The 20,231-nt window shown below is 46.2% G+C and overlaps 1 protein-coding gene across 2 annotated transcripts in view; it reads right to left on the bottom strand.

The window, feature by feature from the left end:
* RAB6A (RAB6A, member RAS oncogene family) overlaps window positions 1-18,271 on the bottom strand; it is a 65,395-nt gene extending 47,124 nt beyond the window's left edge. For both annotated transcript variants that reach the window (XM_065070063.1, XM_065070003.1), the window contains exon 1: window positions 17,928-18,271. In XM_065070063.1, the coding sequence (XP_064926135.1) occupies window positions 17,928-17,997 (70 nt within the window). In that variant the 5' untranslated portion in view covers window positions 17,998-18,271. The remainder of the gene's footprint in view (window positions 1-17,927) is intronic.
* Between the last annotated feature and the right edge of the window lie 1,960 nt (window positions 18,272-20,231).

Here is a 20,231-nt window from a genome sequence, read left to right as displayed (position 1 = left end):
AAAACAAGTCCTGATCAAAAATTATCTGTGCATTTCACTCCTGTACTGAAAGCACCGAAGACGTGAATTTATTCCTACTCTAATATCCAGAATATGGACACATGGGAGAAATAGATGGTCAGCCCAATGTTCTCTAGATGTTGGTGCTTTGGGGAACATTATCTAAAAACAACAGTATCACCAGCTATAAATATTTGGATGAATGTGCATGAAAAGCTGTTTCATCAGATACAAAAATGAGTCACATGTGCTCTAGAGAAGAAAATAGAGACAGAAATCAACAGGAGAAGAAAAGGGACTGAAAAGTTCGGATAGCTACAAGGGGAAAAGCCTATTTTATTCAATTTTAAAAGCATGTTTTCTGTCCCGAATACCAAACTGTCCCCTAAGAAACTTCTTCAACCACCATTTATTGACAGTGAAAGTCAATGAATGCTAATGAAGCAATTCAACATCTGTGGAAAGTCTCAATGCGGACGTGCTCAGCCACTCCAACTAACTGGGCTGCTTAACTAGGCGTGAAGTTTTCAATCAGTCTAATAATGAAGTTAATACAGTGGTTTTTTTCAATAAATTGACCAAAAATAGCTTACAAAAAGCTAAAAAGAAATTGGGATGAAGTTCAATAGTGACTGCAAAGCAAAATGTCTTAATTTGAGATTTCAGGGTTAGCGAATCCAAACGGCACCTTCTCTCAGCCCCAAATTGAGACGGTAAATCGAGCACTTCACTGAACTCCCAAAGAGTCCTGTTAATATAGCACATACATAGACTCTATAGAAACGTGAAGCCATTACAGGTATGTCAGGAAGAAAACTGAACTCCCTCTGTGAGTTTTACGAGCACGGCACAAATGCAGCAAAACCAGTTGATATTTTTCAAGGCCCATCCCATGCCTTGACACTGCAGAAACGGTATTAAAATAGCTCGAGTCTTCAGAAAACCTCCAGTTTTCACTCAAAGTGGCACCAAACTCTACCCTGGGAGACATAGTAGAACTTTCCAATGAAGTTTAGGGAAATAAAGAAGGAGAGCAGTTGAGTTTTAACCTTTGCGTTCTTGGTTTTCCTTCTAGTTTGAGTTTTTCATCCTCCCACTTGAAAGACACGACACGAAGCTGCTGATAAAGGGGACACCTCATTCCCTGGTTCTACAGCACCCTCAATACTCTATGGAATACTCTAGAATGATTGATTAGATACTAGTAACAGAACAGTATAGTCTTTGGGATTGCTCCTCAACCATATAGATTTCATGGAAAAATTGGGAGGAGAAAAAGGATGGTATCCAACAAAGGTTCATAAAATAGCGCAAATAACTTTATCAAAGTGTTAAGGGACTGTGAAGAAATTTCTAGACTAAGCAATTTAACACTTCTTTACAAAAAAAGAACAGTATTTTCAATTTCTTTTTCATCTCAGGAAGTTTCCAGGCAAACTGCCTCTGGCAATAATACGTCAATTGAATTAGAAGGTGCAAAGGGTTTAATTTATCTGTCTAGGGAGGGTCGTACGAAATTTTCATTAGATACTGCAAACCGGACAACGCATGAAATGCCTCTACTGAAAAACATCTCAACAGTGACTAATTAACTCATTAAAAGGTGTTTTCAACTACAAAACACCAAGACATTCTATTTAGAAGCATTAACTATATTAGGAAATTGAACAGCATGAATAAAAACCTGGAAGACCTCAGTCACAGAATCCCAGAATGTCAGGGGTTGGAAGGGACCTGGAAAGCTCATCCAGTGCAATCCCCCCATGGAGCAGGAACACCCAGATGAGGTTACACAGGAAGGTGTCCAGGCGGGTTGGAATGTCTGCACAGAAGGAGACTCCACAACCCCCTGGGCAGCCTGGGCCAGGCTCTGCCACCCTCACCGGGAACAAGTTGCTTCTCAAATTTAAGCGGAACCTCCTGTGTTCCAGTTTGTGGCCATTACCCCTTGTCCTATCACTGGTTGTCACCGAGAAGAGCCTGGCTCCATCCTCCTGACACTCCCCCTTTAGATATCTGTAACCATGAATGAGTCCCCCCTCAGTGTCCTCTTGTCCAGCTCCAGAGCCCCAGCTCCCTCAGCCTTTCCTCACACGGGAGATGCTCCACTCCCTTCAGCATCTTGGTGGCTGCGCTGGACTCTCTCCAGCAGTTCCCTGTCCTGCTGGAACTGAGGGGCCACAACTGGACACAATATTCCAGCTGTGGTCTCCCCAGGGCAGAGCAGAGGGGCAGGAGAACCTCTCTGACCTACTGACCACCCCCTTCTAACCCACCCCAGGTACCATTGGCTTCCTGGCCACAAGGGCCCAGTGCTGGCTCATGGTCACCCTGCTGTCCCCAGGACCCCCAGGTCCCTTTCCCCTACACTGCTCTCCAACAGCTCATTCCCCAACTTACACTGGAACCTGGGGTTGTTCCTGCCCAGATACAAGACTTTACATGTAAGCTTGTAAGGAACATGGTTCAAACTTCGGAACACCTCCACAATATCACAGTGGGCCTTGTGATAATGTTTAATTAACTTTTTAGTTAGTATTCTGTGGACGATTCTGTAGGACAATTCAAAGAAACAGGGTGCTTGAATTCTGCACCTTTAAGGACGGCACATCTCAACCGAGGAAGGAGATTTGAGAAGGTTAAGTGGAAGGAGGCCCTTGGTTTAAGGAATTCTTGGGTTAGATCAGTAAAACAACCCAGGTTTGATGGGAAACACCATCCTCCTCACACCTACATAAAGCACAGTCATTCTCTGCCCTATTACAGATGCAAATAAGGGTAAAATCCACCCATGCTAATGCAAATGCCCAATATTACGCTAAGTCACCCATTGTAATCAGTGGTGTCCATTTTACTAAAGATTTAATCTATAGTTCTACACGAGCTTTATGTGAAGCCTATCGCATCCTTACATAAATGGACATGGATCTTGAGAGCGAGACACCATTCCTATATATTTAAAACCCATCCTTCCCGCTCACCGGCTGTCCAAAGCACCTCGGAAAGTGTTAATTCAGCAAAAACCAAAAAAATCCCTATTCTTATCGCTACACACTTCAAATGATTAATCCTCTATCTTGCATTCGCAGCTCCAAATCTTGTCAGCACAGGATCCGAGTAGATTTATTTCTACTTTTTTATTTGTAACGGGATCTACTTCTCTGCTTTAAACATCTCTCCAGCCTTCTACACCCTTTGGAAAGGGGTCCAGCTGCCTACAAAAAAACCAAAGCAAATATTCTTTTCCCTATTCCAAATACCTTTATTAGAGGAATCTCCGATTCCGGCCTCTTAAAGCAAACTGGAGAAGAATCTCAATGAAGCCTGTAATGAAATAGCACAATACAGATTTGTGAAGTATTATCTTTGTCAGCTAAGAGAACCATTTGGATTATTAATTTCTGAAAAGGGTTCTAATGTAATTTCCAACTGAATAGCTGGAAAAATTCAGTGCATGGCAGGTTGACTTTTTATATTGCCACATCCCTTTCTCTATTATATACATATAAATTTACACGTAAAAGCCAAACGAAAGCACTCCCTCTTCCGAAAGCACTGGCTTTTAATTCTTTGAAGTATCCAGAAGTTTCTTTGGGGTTTGCAGGTTTTATTTGACAGTTCGCCTCAAGATTGTATGAATGCATCTCCTTCCTCTGCCATCCAGAAAAGTCTCTATACCACAATGGCTGAACCTTCACCTTGGGTGAAAACAATCTGCTCTGTCTGCATTATCTTAAAGAGCCAGACCCGCTGCTGTATCACAGTATCACAGTATGTTTGGGATTGGAAGGGACCTCAAAAGATCATCCAGTCCAATCCCCCCATGGAGCAGGAACACCCAGATGAGGTTACACAGGAACATGTCCAGGCGGGTTGGAATGTCTGCACAGAAGGAGACTCCACAACCCCCTGGGCAGCCTGGGCCAGGCTCTGCCACCCTCACCGGGAACAAGTTTTTTCTCAAATTTAAGCGGAACCTCTTGTGTTCCAGCTTGATCCCATTACCCCTTGTCCTATCATTGTTTGCCACCAAGAAGAGCCTGGCTCCATCCTCATGGCACTCACCCTTTATATATTTATAAACATTAATGAGGTCCCCCCTCAGTCTCCTCTTCTCCAAACTACAGAGCCCCAGCTCCCTCAGCCTTTCTTCATAAGGGAGATGCTCCACTCCCTTAATCATCTTTGTTGCCCTACGCTGGACTCTCTCCAGCAGTTCCCTGTCCTGCTGGAACTGAGGGGCCCAGAACTGGACACAATATTCCAGATGTGGTCTCACCAGGGCGGAGTAGAGGGGCAGGAGAACCTCTCTCGATCTACTGACCACCCCCTTCTAACCCACCCCAGGTACCATTGGCTTCCTGGCCACAAGGGCCCAGTGCTGGCTCATGGTCACCCTGCTGTCCCCAGGACCCCCAGGTCCCTTTCCCCTACACTGCTCTCTAATATGTAATTTCCCAACCTATACTGGAACCTGGGGTTGTTCCTGCCCAGATGCAGGACTCTACACTTGCCCTTGTTAAATTTCATCAGGTTATTCCCCGCCCAACTCTCCAGCCTGTCCAGGTCTCTGATGGCAGCACAGCCTCTGGCGTGTCACCACTCCTCCCAGCTTGGTGTCATCAGCAAACTTGCTGACAGTCACTCTATTCCCTCATCTAAATTGTTAATGAATATATTGAATAATATTGGCCCCAGCACTGACCCCTGAGGCACTGCACTAGATACTGGCCTCCAACTAGACCCCGCACCATTGACTACCACTGTGATAGGAATCATGTGAATTTTCCAACAACAGCCCACCTGTCTCACCCTGTCATGCTGCCTTTGGGGAAAAACTCTTCTTTCTGCAAACAAAACCAGCTGAATGTGCTGCTCTGACCCAAGTTTTTCCGGTAATATTTGATTATCTGAAGTTTGGTTCATCACCTTTTCCTACACGATGCCTTCCTGATTAAACTACGCTCTCTGCAGTGGTTAAGAAATACAGCATGAGGACATCGGTCATTCTGCTTGAGCTTTATCTATTCTTGTCCTCTTTTCCTTACCCATAAGGCTTCATTTAGGTTCATTAGAGCCACAATTATCCGACATCTTCTTTCCACAATGCCTGGATGTCCTCCTAATAAATCCTTCAGTTTCTTCTCCGGGTAGACAACTTCTTCAGCCCAGCTGCAAGCTCAGCACATATGGATATTGCCCTTTCTTCCTGCCAGGAGCTGTTTGTGTCAACAGGTTTGACACAAAAACACACACAAAAAACATCTTGATAACTGTTACAAAGCATCAAGCCCAGAACTGAGTCCACTATGGGACTTCAAATGTTTATTTTCCAATTTCTCCTCTAAATAACTATGCAGAGGACAACCTGTCTTTATCCTCCGTTTCCACATAATCTCCCCCTGCCTCATGGTAAGTATTAATGAGCTAAAGTCAGACAAATCCAAAAAAATGTATTATAGGATGTAACCAATGCTGGTGAGTTAGAGAAAACTCAATTAAAAATCCACATGGCAAATGGTGAGAGAGAAGATAGTGTAGATTTAGTCTGGCTCACAGGTATCGTGCTATATAACACATAAGACTTTCTATAGCTACAGAAAGTAATGTTAAGATGGCAATATCAGGCAGAAAACAGCTGCAGGAGGGAGGAGATCAAATGGGCAGCCACCTGGGTATCCATTTCTGGAGTGAAACACTCACGGTTTCTACTCTTTTCAGCAGTAAACATTATTCTGATGCAAACTAAAGCAGCATATGCAGTCATTTAGCTCAGGGAATCCAGTCACTGTCTCCCCAAGTCCTTAAAACCAGCTACTGCCATCTTCCTAAATACATTTTGCCCTTGAAAGCACAACAAGCAACGCTAAGTCAGCCTTTGAAGTGACAAATTAGAGGAGTTTCAGGAGACCTATTAAAAGGCTGGGGATTACTACTCCCTTCCCTCCATACTTAAACTAAATTAGGTTTAGCCTAACGTTTCCCCAGTGCCATTATCCACCTGACAAAACAAGCCAATACTTCTACCTCTTGTGATCACCAAAGAAAACTCTGCCCTCTCCCACTGTAGCCACTTCTGTCCTGCATGAAGGAAGGAGAAAAGTCTCGTTCCCAGAACATCTTCTGGACAGCTCTGGAAGAACTAAGACTTGAACCTTTCCTATTTCCACATGAGAACTGCAGGATGGCTTCCACATTTCCCCCAAACTCATTCTTCAGGTGGATATTTCTTCAGAATGAAGCTTGAATGAGATCTTAAAATAGTCCTGGTTTAAGGTCGATGCAGCTTGCGTTTGCTGAGAGTACATTCCGTGCGCTTGCATTAAACGCGGCTCTTCCCAAAGCACGGCACGGATTCAGCCAGCGGCTGCTGATCCGAGTTGACAAGGATGGCTGTGGAGAACACCTGGGGACCGCCGCAAAAACAACCGGGGATGTGCACAACAATATGCCTGGGGGGGGCCTGTATGATGCAACTCCACAGCAACACAGGAGGAACAGAGATGGGATCAAAATAGAGGACAATATGTATATGAGTACATGGTACAAGTGCAGCACAGAACGCTGGTTTTAGTACAAAAAAAATCATCAACCACAGAAGCCTAAAAACATGTAGAATTTGAGAACAGCACAGTTTAAGGAGTTGCACATTCCCGGCTCCTCGGACACAAGTCCTTCCAGGCTCCTCGGACACAAGTCCAGGCAACACACGGCAACAAATACCCACAAAAAACAACGGTAAGAATTTAAAAGCAGCGTATCCTGATGCCACGCGACTCGTCTTGTCCTTCACAACGCTGCTCCGGAGCCGTGACACTTTCCTCCTGGGGACTGAACCGAGGCCACCAGCACGGGGTCTGGACACGGCGACCGCCTGCTCTGCAAATTGAGGACTTCAAACTCCAATGATGTTCATCTGGCAAACTAAGCAACGTTAATCCAGCACAATTTTCAGCCTGAAAATCTCCCGCAACACAGAGTTCTCCATAGGGAGCTGAAGCCAACAAAGTTGTTTCTCCCCAGGTGCGTTTGACAAATGCCTTGGAAAGAGGCCATAGAACCTGAGGTTTAATACTCATACCAGCAAAAGCTGGTAGCCCATGGCTTGGACAAGTGTACTCTACGCTGGGTTAAGAACTGGCTAGAGTGCTGGTGAATGGGGCTGCATCCAGCTGGCGGCCAGTCACTAGTGGTGTCCCCAGGGGTCAGTGTTGGGTCCAGTCCTGTTTAACATCTTTATTGATGATTTAGATGAGGGGACTGAGACCATCATCAGCAAATTTGCTGATGACACCAAGTTGGGAGGGAGTGTGGAGCTGCTGGAAGGCAGGAGGGCTCTGCAGAGGGATCTGGATAGACTGGAAAAATGGGCTGATTCCAATGGGATGAAGTTCAACAAGGCCAAGTGCCGGGTGCTGCACTTTGGCCACAACAACCCCCTGCAGCGTTCCAGGCTGGGCGCAGAGTGGCTGGAGAGCAGTCAGGCAGAAAGGGACCTGGGGGGACTAATGGACAGGAAGCTCAACATGAGCCAACAGTGTGCCCAGGTGGCCAAGAAGGCCAATGGTGTCCTGTCCTGTATCCAAACCAGCGTGGTCAGCAGGACAAGGGCAGTGATCCTTCCCCTGTGCTCTGCATTGGGGAGGCCACACCTGGAGTGTTGTGTTCAGTTCTGGGCCCCTCAGCTCAGGAAAGAGATTGAAGTGCTGGAGCGGGTCCAGAGAAGAGCAACAAGACTGGGGAAGGGACTTGAGCACAAGCCCTATGGGGAGAGGCTGAGGGAGCTGGGCTTGTTTAGTCTGGAGAAGAGGAGGCTTAGAGCTGAGCTCAGCACTCTCTAGAACTACCTGAAGGGCAGTTCTAGCCAGGTGGGGATTGGGCTCTTCTCCCAGGCAGTCAGCAATAGGACAAGGGGCCATGGGCTTCAACTCTGCCAGGGGAAATTGAGGCTGGAGATGAGAAAGCAATTCTTTGCAGAGAGAGTGGTCAGGCATTGGAATGGCTGCCCAGGGAGGTGCTGGACTCACCGGCCATGGAGGTTTTTAAGCTGAGATTGGACATGGCACTTAGTGCCACGATCTAGTCAATGGACTGGAGTTGGACCAAGGGTTGGACTGGATGATCTCTGAGGTCTTTTCCAACCCCGTCCATTCTGTGATTCTGTGAATCTTTAAAATATAGGAATTTGGTTCCAGAGAGTTAACGGAAGAAGTGGTTTTTTATTTTATTCTGGCCTTTTCTAGAAAAAAGGCTATTCAAAAAAAAAGAATTGTAGAGTTCAATTCTAGAAAAAAAATAAAGCACTTGTATGAGAAATTTGGTTTGAAGCAGAATATACTTTAGAGGAGAATTATCTCCACTCCAACTGGGATACAATATATTGAAACAAATATTCTCCTCCAGCAGTATTTTCCAGAGGATGAATCCCTTCATATAATGGCTCTAAGGACATACACTAGTTCAGTTTCTATTTAACTATAATATTTCCTCTCCAAGACACACAGAAAAGACTTGTTTCCAATTCTGGCTGTATAAACGTGCACAGGAGGAAACGCGGGGTTTTCAGGCTGGTGTAGCCGCAGAGCCGGGTTCTGCGAGGACCTCAAAGCCAGAAGATCAAACACAGATGGCCACATTAGTTTAAAATTAAGATTCAAAAAAGACCCGTTGACAAGGAGGGCAAATACTACATCTGGTTGGCGTCTTCTGCTGTGTGGTTCAAAGCGGCAACGGAGAATCATCTACAAAATAAGTGGTGCGGAGATGCCTAAAATACCTGACTCAAAATTTGGGTAAGCGCTTAAGCATGAAATCGGGGGAAAATAAAAACATGGAGCTGTTTTGAAACTCCTTAAAAATACTTAATGGAGGAGATTTTCTCCCCGTCTCCACTTTCCAAAGGGTAAAGGTGGAAAGTCTTTGCCCCTTCTGGGATCAGCCCTCACCAGGGTACACGGCTCCTCCACCTTCCGAGGAGGACGGTTCTCACTTGTGACACACTGGGAACAACGAGGATCCATTTAAGCTGAAACCAAGCAGATCTCAAGGCTTTTGACTCGTTCTTAGCTGCACGGACTGCAACAAGAGTTTAAACTATCGCTTCTAGATGGCAGGACTTACTGGAGGGAACGCATGAGGTAATTCGCACAAGGTTCCTCTTGATTTTAGCATATATTCTGCAGTTTAATGGCTTGGGGGGAAACCCAGCTGCATTCCAGAGAAGACAAAAATGTTTTGCTTGTTTTTTAAAGCAAAATCGTAGAATTCTTAAGGTCAAAACTGTATTAACTGTAAATTAGTTGCTGCAACAGCATAACCAGTCCACCAAGTCTATAGACAACCAACCTATGAGCCCTTTGCACTCTTGAACAGAGAAGGGGAAAAGGATGTAACACCAAACCAGCAGACGATTAAAAGATTGTGATGTTTTCACTGGGAAAAGACTTTTTCAAGTCATCTATTATTCTACAGCATCCAAATAAAGTGGAAAATTTTATGGGACACAAGCTTTTGATCTGCCTACTGTTTATGCAGTTTCAAGAAAAAAAACCCTATCCCCTTCTCCAAGTCACATTGAGGTTTAAGAGCAACTAAAAATAAAGTGGAAGAGAACTATGGTCATAAAGTTAATTGTATGATGGTAGATAAAAGCCACCCCAATGACATCTCTTGCCTTTTTTGCTAAGCAAACTCAACTAGCTAAAAACAGTTGGAAGAACAGAAAGAATAAGAGCATAATTCAAGGCTGAATGCATAAAGAACGGATACTAAGAGGCAGCTTGGAAAGCTGAGGAGGTATTATATGAACTTGAACCAGTGAGGGGGTCTGGAAATGACCCACCCCACAAAAACCTCCTTGTGTTTCTTCCTGAGCTCTGAACACCTGAATGATACATCAAACTTCAGCCATTTCAGTTTGAACCTCCTCCAGCTGCGTCCAGCTGTTAAGCTGAAAGATCCACCTGCGGCTTTATCCAAGTGAGCAGCAGAAGCTCAGCTTTAGTAAAGCCATCCTGGCTTTTTATGCAGACCTAAGTGATTTTTCAGGCATTTTGAGCGAGCCAAGGACACAACACTCAAAAGCTCCTTCAGCAGCGAATTCATCAGTCTGAAATCAAGGGGAAAAAGATAAAAATCAGGTAATATAGACAAGACAAATAAGGCATCAAACCTCTAGCAAAAAGACCTGCCTCGTAAAGTTGAGAAGGGGTCAGAACTCCCCTTGAAAGCGAATACACTGCAGGACAGTGTTTCACTGCCAATTAATTCTGTTCTACATGAAAGTTAAGCCCTGCTCATCCATGTTCACAATACTGACTGCACCCATCAGGGAAACATGACCTGCAGATTCGGTTGCTTTTCCAACAGCGAGTGTTCTCCGCTTACCTGCATTTCTAATCCACTGCCCTCTACCCTGGCTCTGAGCTCGCCAAGATTTATCGATCTCTGTGCGCACACTACGCTTTTGCTCACAGCACTTACGATACATTTCCTCCTCTCCATTTTCTCCGCCACCTCAGACATCCACGGGATGACTTTCAATCACTCATCCAGTTCAGATTCCTCTGCTAAGCCTTCCATCAGGCCATTAGAAAAAATATATCCTCCCATCGCTGACAAGCCGCGTTTCTCACGGCCATTTCTGTGCTGGCACAAGAGGACGGAGTCGGTAATGAGTGAATATTTTCTACTCCCAGAGAAGGCAACATCTTCATTAAAACAAATGAAGTGCCTGGCGCTACAAGCTGCAGAGAAACACTCCTGTGCTCAGATTAACACGACGCTGATGCCCGTTTCTGCGCAGGCAGCTTCAGAGCCTCTGCAGGGGTGAATACTCGGCTTGTTCGCAGGAATTCACTCGCCTGGACTCCGGCAGCAGCTACTTCCACCCCTTGGCGGAGATCAAATTGATGAGAATCTTGTCAATCCTGCATCAGCCGCCGCTTGGGGCTCGGCCAGCGAGACTGCACCCTCCTGGGGCCCCTCTGCTTTTGGCTACGCTTCTATTCTGGGTTTCACTTCCCTTCCCTTTGTGTCGCACACATCAAGAACATGAAGAAAATGACCTGGCTGTAACTCAGACCTAGACAGAGGCAAGTCCAGGAAGTTTGGCAGGAAGCACTTAGAGGAATGAAATAAACTGGCCTCTGCATTAATTACAGCAACACCGGAGTGGGTGTTTTTTGGACTTTTTTTTGCCCGCAGCAATTGCTGATTGCTCTCCTAGAAGCAAATCATTAAAAACCATCACTTATCCTGCTAGGTAGCATTCATTTATACGGTCACAAACAATAGTACAGAGGTTTAAGTAGTCACAATTCAAGATATAAGACCAAGTGAAAGTTAAGAACATTTTCTCCGCAGGTTTATCTGCACCTTCCACTGACACAGCTGCTTCTGGCCATGTCTGAAGCCAAAATAACCACCTGCTTATCAGCTTTGCTCCAAGATTTCATCCCAGCTCTTTCAGTTCTGGGCAAATATGGTTTAGATTTAAAGCAAAACCTGAAATCTGGGTGCTGGTGACACCTACACATGTCTGGATAAGAGAACACCATGAGCCTGTAAATCTCAGAATAGCTGTGTGGCATCTCCAGGGGATACGGGCAGCAAGTCATGGAAACTCTTAAAATAATGCCCCAACTCTGCATTCAAATGGAGACAACGGCCATGGGCAACACCAGTTTGCACCAGTACTTAGCCAGGCACCTGTACTGGTGAAAGCAGCCAAGGTCAAGGAGGATTTGCTTGCAGATTTACCAGTCAGACTCCAGCACAGTAGAAAGTGGCATTTCCAGCTCTGGTCGTTGTGATGAGACTAAAGGACATTATAACATGGACAAAAAATTACCCAGTTATAACATGGACAACATTTTAACATCAACAAAAAGTGCCCCAGTAGAAGGAAAGATACTTTGGAGAACACGCTCTTTAACCGGGTCTTATTGAGAGTCTTGGCTTTGTAAAAACCCTTCACAAATCAAACTTGAGGACATTACTCAGCGTATTCCCCAGCTCTGCATATGCATAAACCCATCAGCATCACCTCGGCTATGCCAGGAGTCCAAGAAGCCTTTTCAGATCACACAAGCGGACGGTGGAAACCGTGCCCTGAAATTCTGGCAGCCCCAACTCATCCCAATTTACAGCGAGCCAGCAGAAAGAACCTGCCAACAGGGAACACAAAAGGCAAGTTACACCCTCCTTCTAAAAAGTCATATTAAACAAACGGCACCATTGTGCCGTGCGGCTGAATAAGGGCTTCCTTCCGAACCTGAAGGCTGAGCTCTGCTTGACAGACTCAACAGGAGGCTGTCAGAACGGAGCAAAGGGCTCAAGAACTTGGTGGCGCACAAAAAATAGGTCTAAATACCCAGCTAGGGAGGTTTCAGTAGCACATTTTATGACCATGCAACATCACAAGTAGGAAGTCTTTCCACTTATGCCCCCAATTTTGATCCTACTTCGTATTTACCGTTCATTATTTCCTTACTTTTTTTAACCAGTTGACAACTTCCATTCCAGAAGGCTCCTCAGCACTCAGTATGGCCTTTGCACTAAGCTTGATATTTTCCAACTATAATATATGTACATACCCACATACACATGTACTGAGCCATTACATAGTTCACATGGGTGAAAACCATTTATTTAGATTTAGTTTCATTGAACATTTGCTTCCCAGGTTAGCATTTTTTCTTCGTGATGCACTAAGCTGCATCTGGGTGAGAGTTAAGTACTAATGAACCACACAAAGTCTTTTTCTTCAGTTAAAAATACTCAAATATTGCACAACATATTTATTCTGAACATCAGAAGAAAAGATCTGATGTAATTGATTCAATTGTTTGCTGTTCCAGGGCCGTACAATATATTAGGCCCAAGAGTTTGCTTTATGCTGAGGGGAAAACAAAGAATCCTTTTGGCTTTTCCACTTTGTGTAAGCTCGGTAAATAAATAAGGAAACGGACCCAGAGAATTCTACTTCCATTGTCGGTCTGTACTTTGACGTTTGTTTCCCGACACACACTTCTTACATTTAGGCTACTTCCATATGTAATTTATCCAAATGTGTCAAAGGCGTCATTATTTTGATTATATCACTTCATTTTCAAAATGGTGCTTTTAGTCTTTTTGCATCCTGCTCCACACCAGAACAAATGCATCAGAGCCCACGTACCCTTCAGAAACGCTTCTCTGTCACCAGGTAACTGTTCTTGCAGGTGACAGGATCACAGGTGAGTTTCGCAGGTTGTCTTGAAAAAAATCTGATGGTAACGCGAAACAACAACATTTCATTTCTTTTGAGGCGTGTTTCAAACCATTGAGAGCTTTTGTTTGCTTGCTTTGGCGTTATTTAATCTGTAGTGTATACAACATGTATTTGTACATGCATGAACACCGCAAATGCCTTTGAACACCTGGACTGAATTATCAGGTAAATAGGAAGGTAATTACTTCCTCACAGATTACAGATTTTTAATTATCAGTGAATTAGAGAAGAATGGCTGACAACTGCTGGCTCTGATCACTCCCAAATGCAGCATCTTCTGCCAAGGGTGGCTTCAGATGAGGTTCCTCACCTTTGTTCCTGGTACTCTCATTTACAGCTTTTTAGAACCTGGATTATGTGCCAAGAACAAGCCAAGTATCACCAAATACCCCACAACTGCAGATGCTAAGCCCATTATTTTACATCAAGGGATAAGAAGATCCTTTCCTTCCAAGTTCACAAATTATTTCTTCGATACAGACAGAAAAACAACACGAAGTGCAGAAAGGCGCTGCTATTTTTCCTTTGAATAAGATCCTGCTTTCACAAATAGTCAGGGATCAAAAGGCACCATAAGAACAGGCATCACAAAACACTGGAGTCTTTTTCTCCAAGTCTGATGTGCTTCTTCCAGACATTGCTATAAGAAGAGCTATTTCAGAGATGGAGAAAAGAAAAAACCAGGATCATATTCAGCCTCCAGATATAGCCAAGAAAATGAAGTTCAGCAACTTGTGGAAAAAGCAGATAGTTCAAATATAAACCCAAATATCTGATGACCCAGCCACAGGAAAACCAAGACATTAAAAAATTAACAGGAAGGGGATAAGATTTTAAAGCATCAGTGGGGTGAATTAGCAGCTTTCGGAGCTCGCAAGGCTGAGAATTGCTTAAAAAGAAGGGAGTTGGGAGTCACCCAGGGATGCCAGTCCCTGCAGACGGGCTGAACTGGGACCAGGGTCACACACAAACCACCTGCAGTTCCCCACTTATCTAATGAGACACATCCCACTGTTCAGCGGGGCCTGTACCAACATTGTTACGCAACAGTACAGTTCATTAGTGGTTTCCAAACAGTTATGTCCCTCAAGTTACTATATTGTACTTAGTTTTCTCAATATTAAAAATCTCAGTTCCCGATGAAGAAAATTAGAACAAATTACCATTTGAAAAATCTTATGCAATGCAGAAACGCCAGGAGAAAGAGACAACAGGGACTTATTTTGCTTTCTGTACATATTAATGCCCTTCAGACTTGCTCGCCAATAAAAGCTGCAGCATAAACCCACGTGATGAAAGAATATTTCTGTTGTGGTGCCCCAGCATTCAGTTCATCAAAAAATCGATGGATTAAGAAGTAGAGGTGTTCATATGCAAGATAAAACTAAAGATGTTATTAATATTTGAATAGATACCATATAGCTACCCTAACACAGGTGATGTGTACACTGATGTGACCCAGAAATCCAAATTTCTTAAACTTGAGGCATTAGGACTGATGAAAATCACCTGATAAAACAAGATCAAAGGCAGTAAGAAGCATATTTTTCCCCTCCCCACAATAGCTCTATCTAATCCCCCAGCACAGAGCTCTCTCTGCCTTTTCAGTAAAGATTAGCATATTTAAAACTGCTAAACTCCGTATAATCTTCAATCATTGAAAAAAGTAATTCAATTAAGGCAAGTGCTGGTGAAGTCGCCTTCTTACTAGCCACCCAATGCTATATCCTTGTATTACAAGTGAAAAAACATAAGAGCAAGAAAGAGAAGCTGCTTTTAGCTGGACACGGATTACGTTGCAGGCTCGCCATGAATCCACAGTCCATGCGGCAAGGAGCCGAGCTGGGGGCGGGGGGGACGCAATATTGCCATCGAGAAGCGATGACTTGCAGTAAATCCCAAAAGGAGTCGTGTCGTGATGCCGGATCACGCACATCGATGACTGACCAGGACCCACGGCCAGTGGGGGGTCAGCTGGCGCAACAAAGGTAGAAAAGGCAGATGATGGAATAGAAGATTTTGAGGCTCGGGAGAGCAAGAAAAGGGGATTAACAAGAAAAAGCATCTTGGCATAGGAAAAGGAATCTGTGGCTAGCAAACAGCGTAACTAGGAAGAATCACTGCAGTCCATACAAATGCCTGGGTGTATGGCATTGAACTCCCACAATATGGCTGAGGATACCAGCAAAAAAAAATATCAGAGACTGCATCCACTGTGCAATCCCGCTCTCAAATCAGAATAAAGATCTAGAGGCACCTCCAGACCTCACAAGGCCAAATTTCTTGGCTTTGCTCACACAATCGCATGGAAGGGCAGTAAAGCCTGCATAGTAATGAACTCCAGTTAAGGATTTCTCAGCTATTACATATTTATTGAAAGGGCTGTATACAGTCAGTAGAGAAGGTCTGATATTTGCCAGTTTGGGTTGCTGAGGCAGCTCATCCACTTCTCAGCCCTCTATAACATTCCATTTGTCACTGTGAAGTCCCTGAATGCAAACAGAACAGAAGCATTCGGCCTCCCTACCAGCAGCAGTAGGATATCTTTAATTATGGCCTTCCAACAGGGCAGACAACCTTTCAGCCGAGCAGGAAGCGAATGCAGCAATCCAGCGCAACAGTTGTACAAAGAGACCTTCTCATTTATGAAAGCTGCTATCATGAAAAGAAAACTTTATTTCTGCATATCCCTTCACCTTCAAAACAAAGAACGGTGAAGGGAGCGACGTGTAAGCAAAACCCACTCAAATTCCCTTTGCAGCATCGGAGATGCTTCTGTAATTGTCATGCAGAAGAGTATTCCTAGGACGTTTATTCTTCCAGGAGCCATTTGTAATGGGAGTTATCCACCCTTTGGACCGTAAAAAAAAAAATAAATAAAAAATTACTGGGTATGACATCACGCCAGCAAGAGCCGAATTCAGAAAAAGCCGTTTCTCCAGCACGACTCATCCCCGCGCCGCGTTGGACCGTGCCCACGCTGCAGCACGGACGCGCCGAGGGCTTCGGTGCCACCGCTCGGCGCCGATCGGTCACCGAGTCATCGCCCAGGAGCCGAGACAAAGGCAGGGCTGGAACCCAACGGCAGCTGCTGGCCAGGCCCTAAGCAGAGTCAAATCAGCCCCAACACATCCATACGTCGCAGTCAAGGCAGCAGTTGCAGCGTTATTTATATTTAGTTAGGGGTATTTTGCTGCGCTATACCCATAAACCCCCTTCTCTGCTCCTCAAATTTGACGCTAGGGGCTGGAGTTATTTAAAACCTTGGGGTATAAACACATGATTAGCTGAGAGGGGGGAAAAAATACCGACAAAGACTAGAAGAAGCAGATAACTGATGTTATGTCTGTCAGAACAGATAGACAAGAAATCCACGTGTAAACTGAGAGCTGCTGAGATTTAAGATCTGCATCAGGCGCTACAACCTCCCATTAGGTACCTGAAAAGCTCCGTGAAATCAAAGCTCAGAAATACAGTAAAACAAGACAAGCATTTTGCAAATGCATAGATAATACCCAAGATTTCTTGTGATCAAATCCCTGGGGGGTGGGGGGGAATAAAATAATTAAATAAAACAGCATCTTCTACACATGACCCTCTTCCAAAATCCTTATAAAATGGCTGAGCAAACAGCACCTCACCAAGCAGATCAGGTGACTTAACCCCCCCCAAAAAATATACCCAAGTTGAACTTGTGCTCCCTGAATCCTTAATATAAGGAGAAGCTATTCCAACACAAAAAAAATAGACATAAAATTTAAAAACAAAAAAAAAGCATGAAAGGAACAGACTAAAGGAAACCACCAATGTATAGGTAAATCATTTTAATATCAGCCTGATCACCCAGTTCATATATTAATGAGTGAGCAAACACCAAGATATGTCATTTGGGAATTAAAAAAAACAAAACCCACGACTAGTATTTCATCATCTGCCACCCAGAGACCAAAGGTGGCTGAGGGAGCAAATACCCCACCCTGAGACAGGGAATATTCTGCACCTACTCATTATGTCAAAGATCGCTCGATATCTGCCCAGGATTACACAAAGCACGCACCAAACGAGCATTTTTTTAAATCAGAAAACTCTCTGAAGTGAATGATTTCCAATGCAGCACTGGAGACAAGAGGCCTCCTACTAAGGAGAAAATATTATTTGGGTTTGGTTCTTTTTTTGACGAAGGGAAGAAAATATCACTGATTGAATTTATTTAGAGCATCGGATCCGCTTCACCAACACAAAAGTCCATTTTCGAAAATTGCTGTATTTACACAGAAAACACGGGGGATTGAAAAATTGAAAACAACAAAAAAAAATATCAGAGGAGCTGGAATCAAATGAATCAGCAACTGTTCCTGGAGATGTGGCAGTTGGAGGGTTCTATTTAAACCTCCCTGTCACCCAAGGAGCAGCGACTGCCAGGGGGAGGCGAACGCCCCGAGACAGCCCCCCCACCCCACACAAGAGGGTGGAAAACCCCCTTTTCTCCTCGTAAAGTGGGGTTATGGCACAGTAGAGCCCCCACAGAGGGTGGGGGTGGGGGATCCCCTCAGGCGCGACCCCCGCCCCACAAAGGCGGGTCCGGGGGGGTTTGGGGGGGGGGGGGGAGGAGCCCGCCCCGCCACCCCTGTGTGAGGGAGCCCCGGTGACTCACCGCTCTGCTCGCCCAGGAACACCAGCTTGAATTTCCGCAGCGGGTTGCCGAAGTCCCCGCCCGCCGACATGATGGAGGAGCCTCCGCCGCCGCCGCCGCCGCCCCGCGCCTCGCTCCGCTCCCCGCGGCGGGACCCGCGACCGCTCTCGTTCGCTTCTTTTCCCCTGCCTCCCCTTCCCCCTTCGGCGAAGGTTTGGGGGTGGCGGGCGGGGGCGCAGGGCCGGGTGCGGAGCCCCGGCGAAGGCGCAGCGGGCTGGCTGAGGTGAAGTGCCGGTGGTGCCGCCGCTCCCCTCAGGGCCGCGCTCCGTCCCCCCCGCGCTCCCGGCGCCTCACACCGCGCACGCGCGCCGCCGCCCCGCCCCTTCGCGCGCACGTCGCTCTTGCGTAGCACCGCCCACCCTTCCGCGGCAGACCAATCACAGAGGGAGGAGGCGGGGCGATGCGGGAGGGGGCGGGGCTGGGCGCGGTGTCACTGTGCGTGTGATCACTCTGGAACCTAACGATGGCTGCGGAGGTGAAATCATTAAAATGACCGAGCTACGAGGGGGCCTGGAGCCCAAAACTGTGAGGAACGAGCAAAGTCCATAAGACCAACGGCCTAAACTGATATGGATGTTCCTGCTTGAGAGAGTCCAGTGGAGAGTAACGAAGATGATTAAAGGACTGGAGCATACTGAGGTGGATGAGGAGGGGGGTGGTCAGTAGGTCAGCGAGGTTCTCCTGCCCCTCTGCTCTGCCCTGGGGAGACCACACCTGGAATATTGTGTGAAATAGAACAAAGGCAAGTGTAGAGTCTTGAATCTGGGCAGGAACAACCCCAGGTTCCAGTGTAAGTTGGGGAATGAGCTGTTGGAGAGCAGTGTAGGGGAAAGGGACCTGGGGGTCCTGGGGACAGCAGGGTGACCATGAGCCAGCACTGGGCCCTTGTGGCCAGGAAGCCAATGGTACCTGGGGTGGGTTAGAAGGGGGTGGTCAGTAGGTCCGAGAGGTTCTCCTGCCCCTCTGCTCTGCCCTGGGGAGACCACAGCTGGAATATTGTGTCCAGTTGTGGCCCCTCAGCTCCAGCAGGACAGGGAACTGCTGCAGAGAGTCCAGCGCAGCCACCAAGATGCTGAAGGGAGTGGAGCATCTCCCGTGTGAGGAAAGGCTGAGGGAGCTGGGGCTCTGGAGCTGGACAAGAGGAGACTGAGGGGGGACTCATTCATGGTTACAGATATCTAAAGGGTGAGTGTCAGGAGGATGGAGCCAGGCTCTTCTCGGTGACAACCAATGGTAGGACAAGGGGCAATGGGTTCAAACTGGGACACAGGAGGTTCCACTTAAACATGAGAAGCAACTTGTTCCCGGTGAGGGTGGCAGAGCCTGGCCCAGGCTGCCCAGGGGGTTGTGGAGTCTCCTTCTGTGCAGACATTCCAACCCGCCTGGACACCTTCCTGTGTAACCTCATCTGGGTGTTCCTGCTCCATGGGGGGATTGCACTGGATGAGCTTCTCTCCTGGATGAGGACTCTTCTAATCCCTGACATTCTACGATTCTGTGATTCCTTTCAGAGAAGCAACTCTTGGCGACACTTACTCCATGATGGCCCCCGTGGATCCCTCATGACAGGGAGGCGTTTCCCAGTGAGGACGATGATTCCCACTGTCACCCTTTGGGGTGGCCAGAACTGTTCGGAAATGCCTCAGTGTCCCCTCCCTGCCTGGTAGAGCAGCCAGAACCCCACCCAGGGCCCAGCTCTCCCTTTAGCTATTTTTTCCCTATTTCTCCCCATTTTTCTTGACTTGTCTCTTGAGGAGGCTCCCAGCTGCATCCCCACCCCTCCTGTTCAAACCTTGGCTTTGGGATCTCATGCACGCAGCCTCACTCCCTCCTGCTGCAATCCCGCACCAATCAATACTGTCGTCATTGAATTTAAACACAAAATGTGATATTTCAGCAGCACTCACCCCCCCTGAGTTTCAGCCGGCATTGTCATTGCCTCCTGCTCCCAGAAATATCTCAGCTCGGCTGCCCTGAACAAGACAGAGCCCTCTGAGCTCCTGCCCATGGTCGTATTCATGTCGATAATAGTGCAAATCTCTGCGATTCACTCAACTAAGCCAAAATAACGTTCCATGGGGTATTTTCCACCTGGAAATAGGGAAGGTTTCCACTGTTTTCCCATTTGGGAGGTTGCTCCAGAGCCTCTCTGCTCTGGTGGTCAGGGAAAGAGCATCCACCCCTCGCTTCATCCCCCTAAACCTACTCATTGCTGGTTAATTTTGTTCCCTTCTGCTCCCTCACATCTCAACCCCTTCCTCGCGA

This window comes from Columba livia, chromosome 1, assembly GCF_036013475.1.
Source record: "Columba livia isolate bColLiv1 breed racing homer chromosome 1, bColLiv1.pat.W.v2, whole genome shotgun sequence".
In the NCBI taxonomy this organism is placed as follows: domain Eukaryota; kingdom Metazoa; phylum Chordata; class Aves; order Columbiformes; family Columbidae; genus Columba; species Columba livia.
Note: the sequence above shows the minus strand (reverse complement) of the source record. Positions and strands in the feature narration are given on the sequence as shown.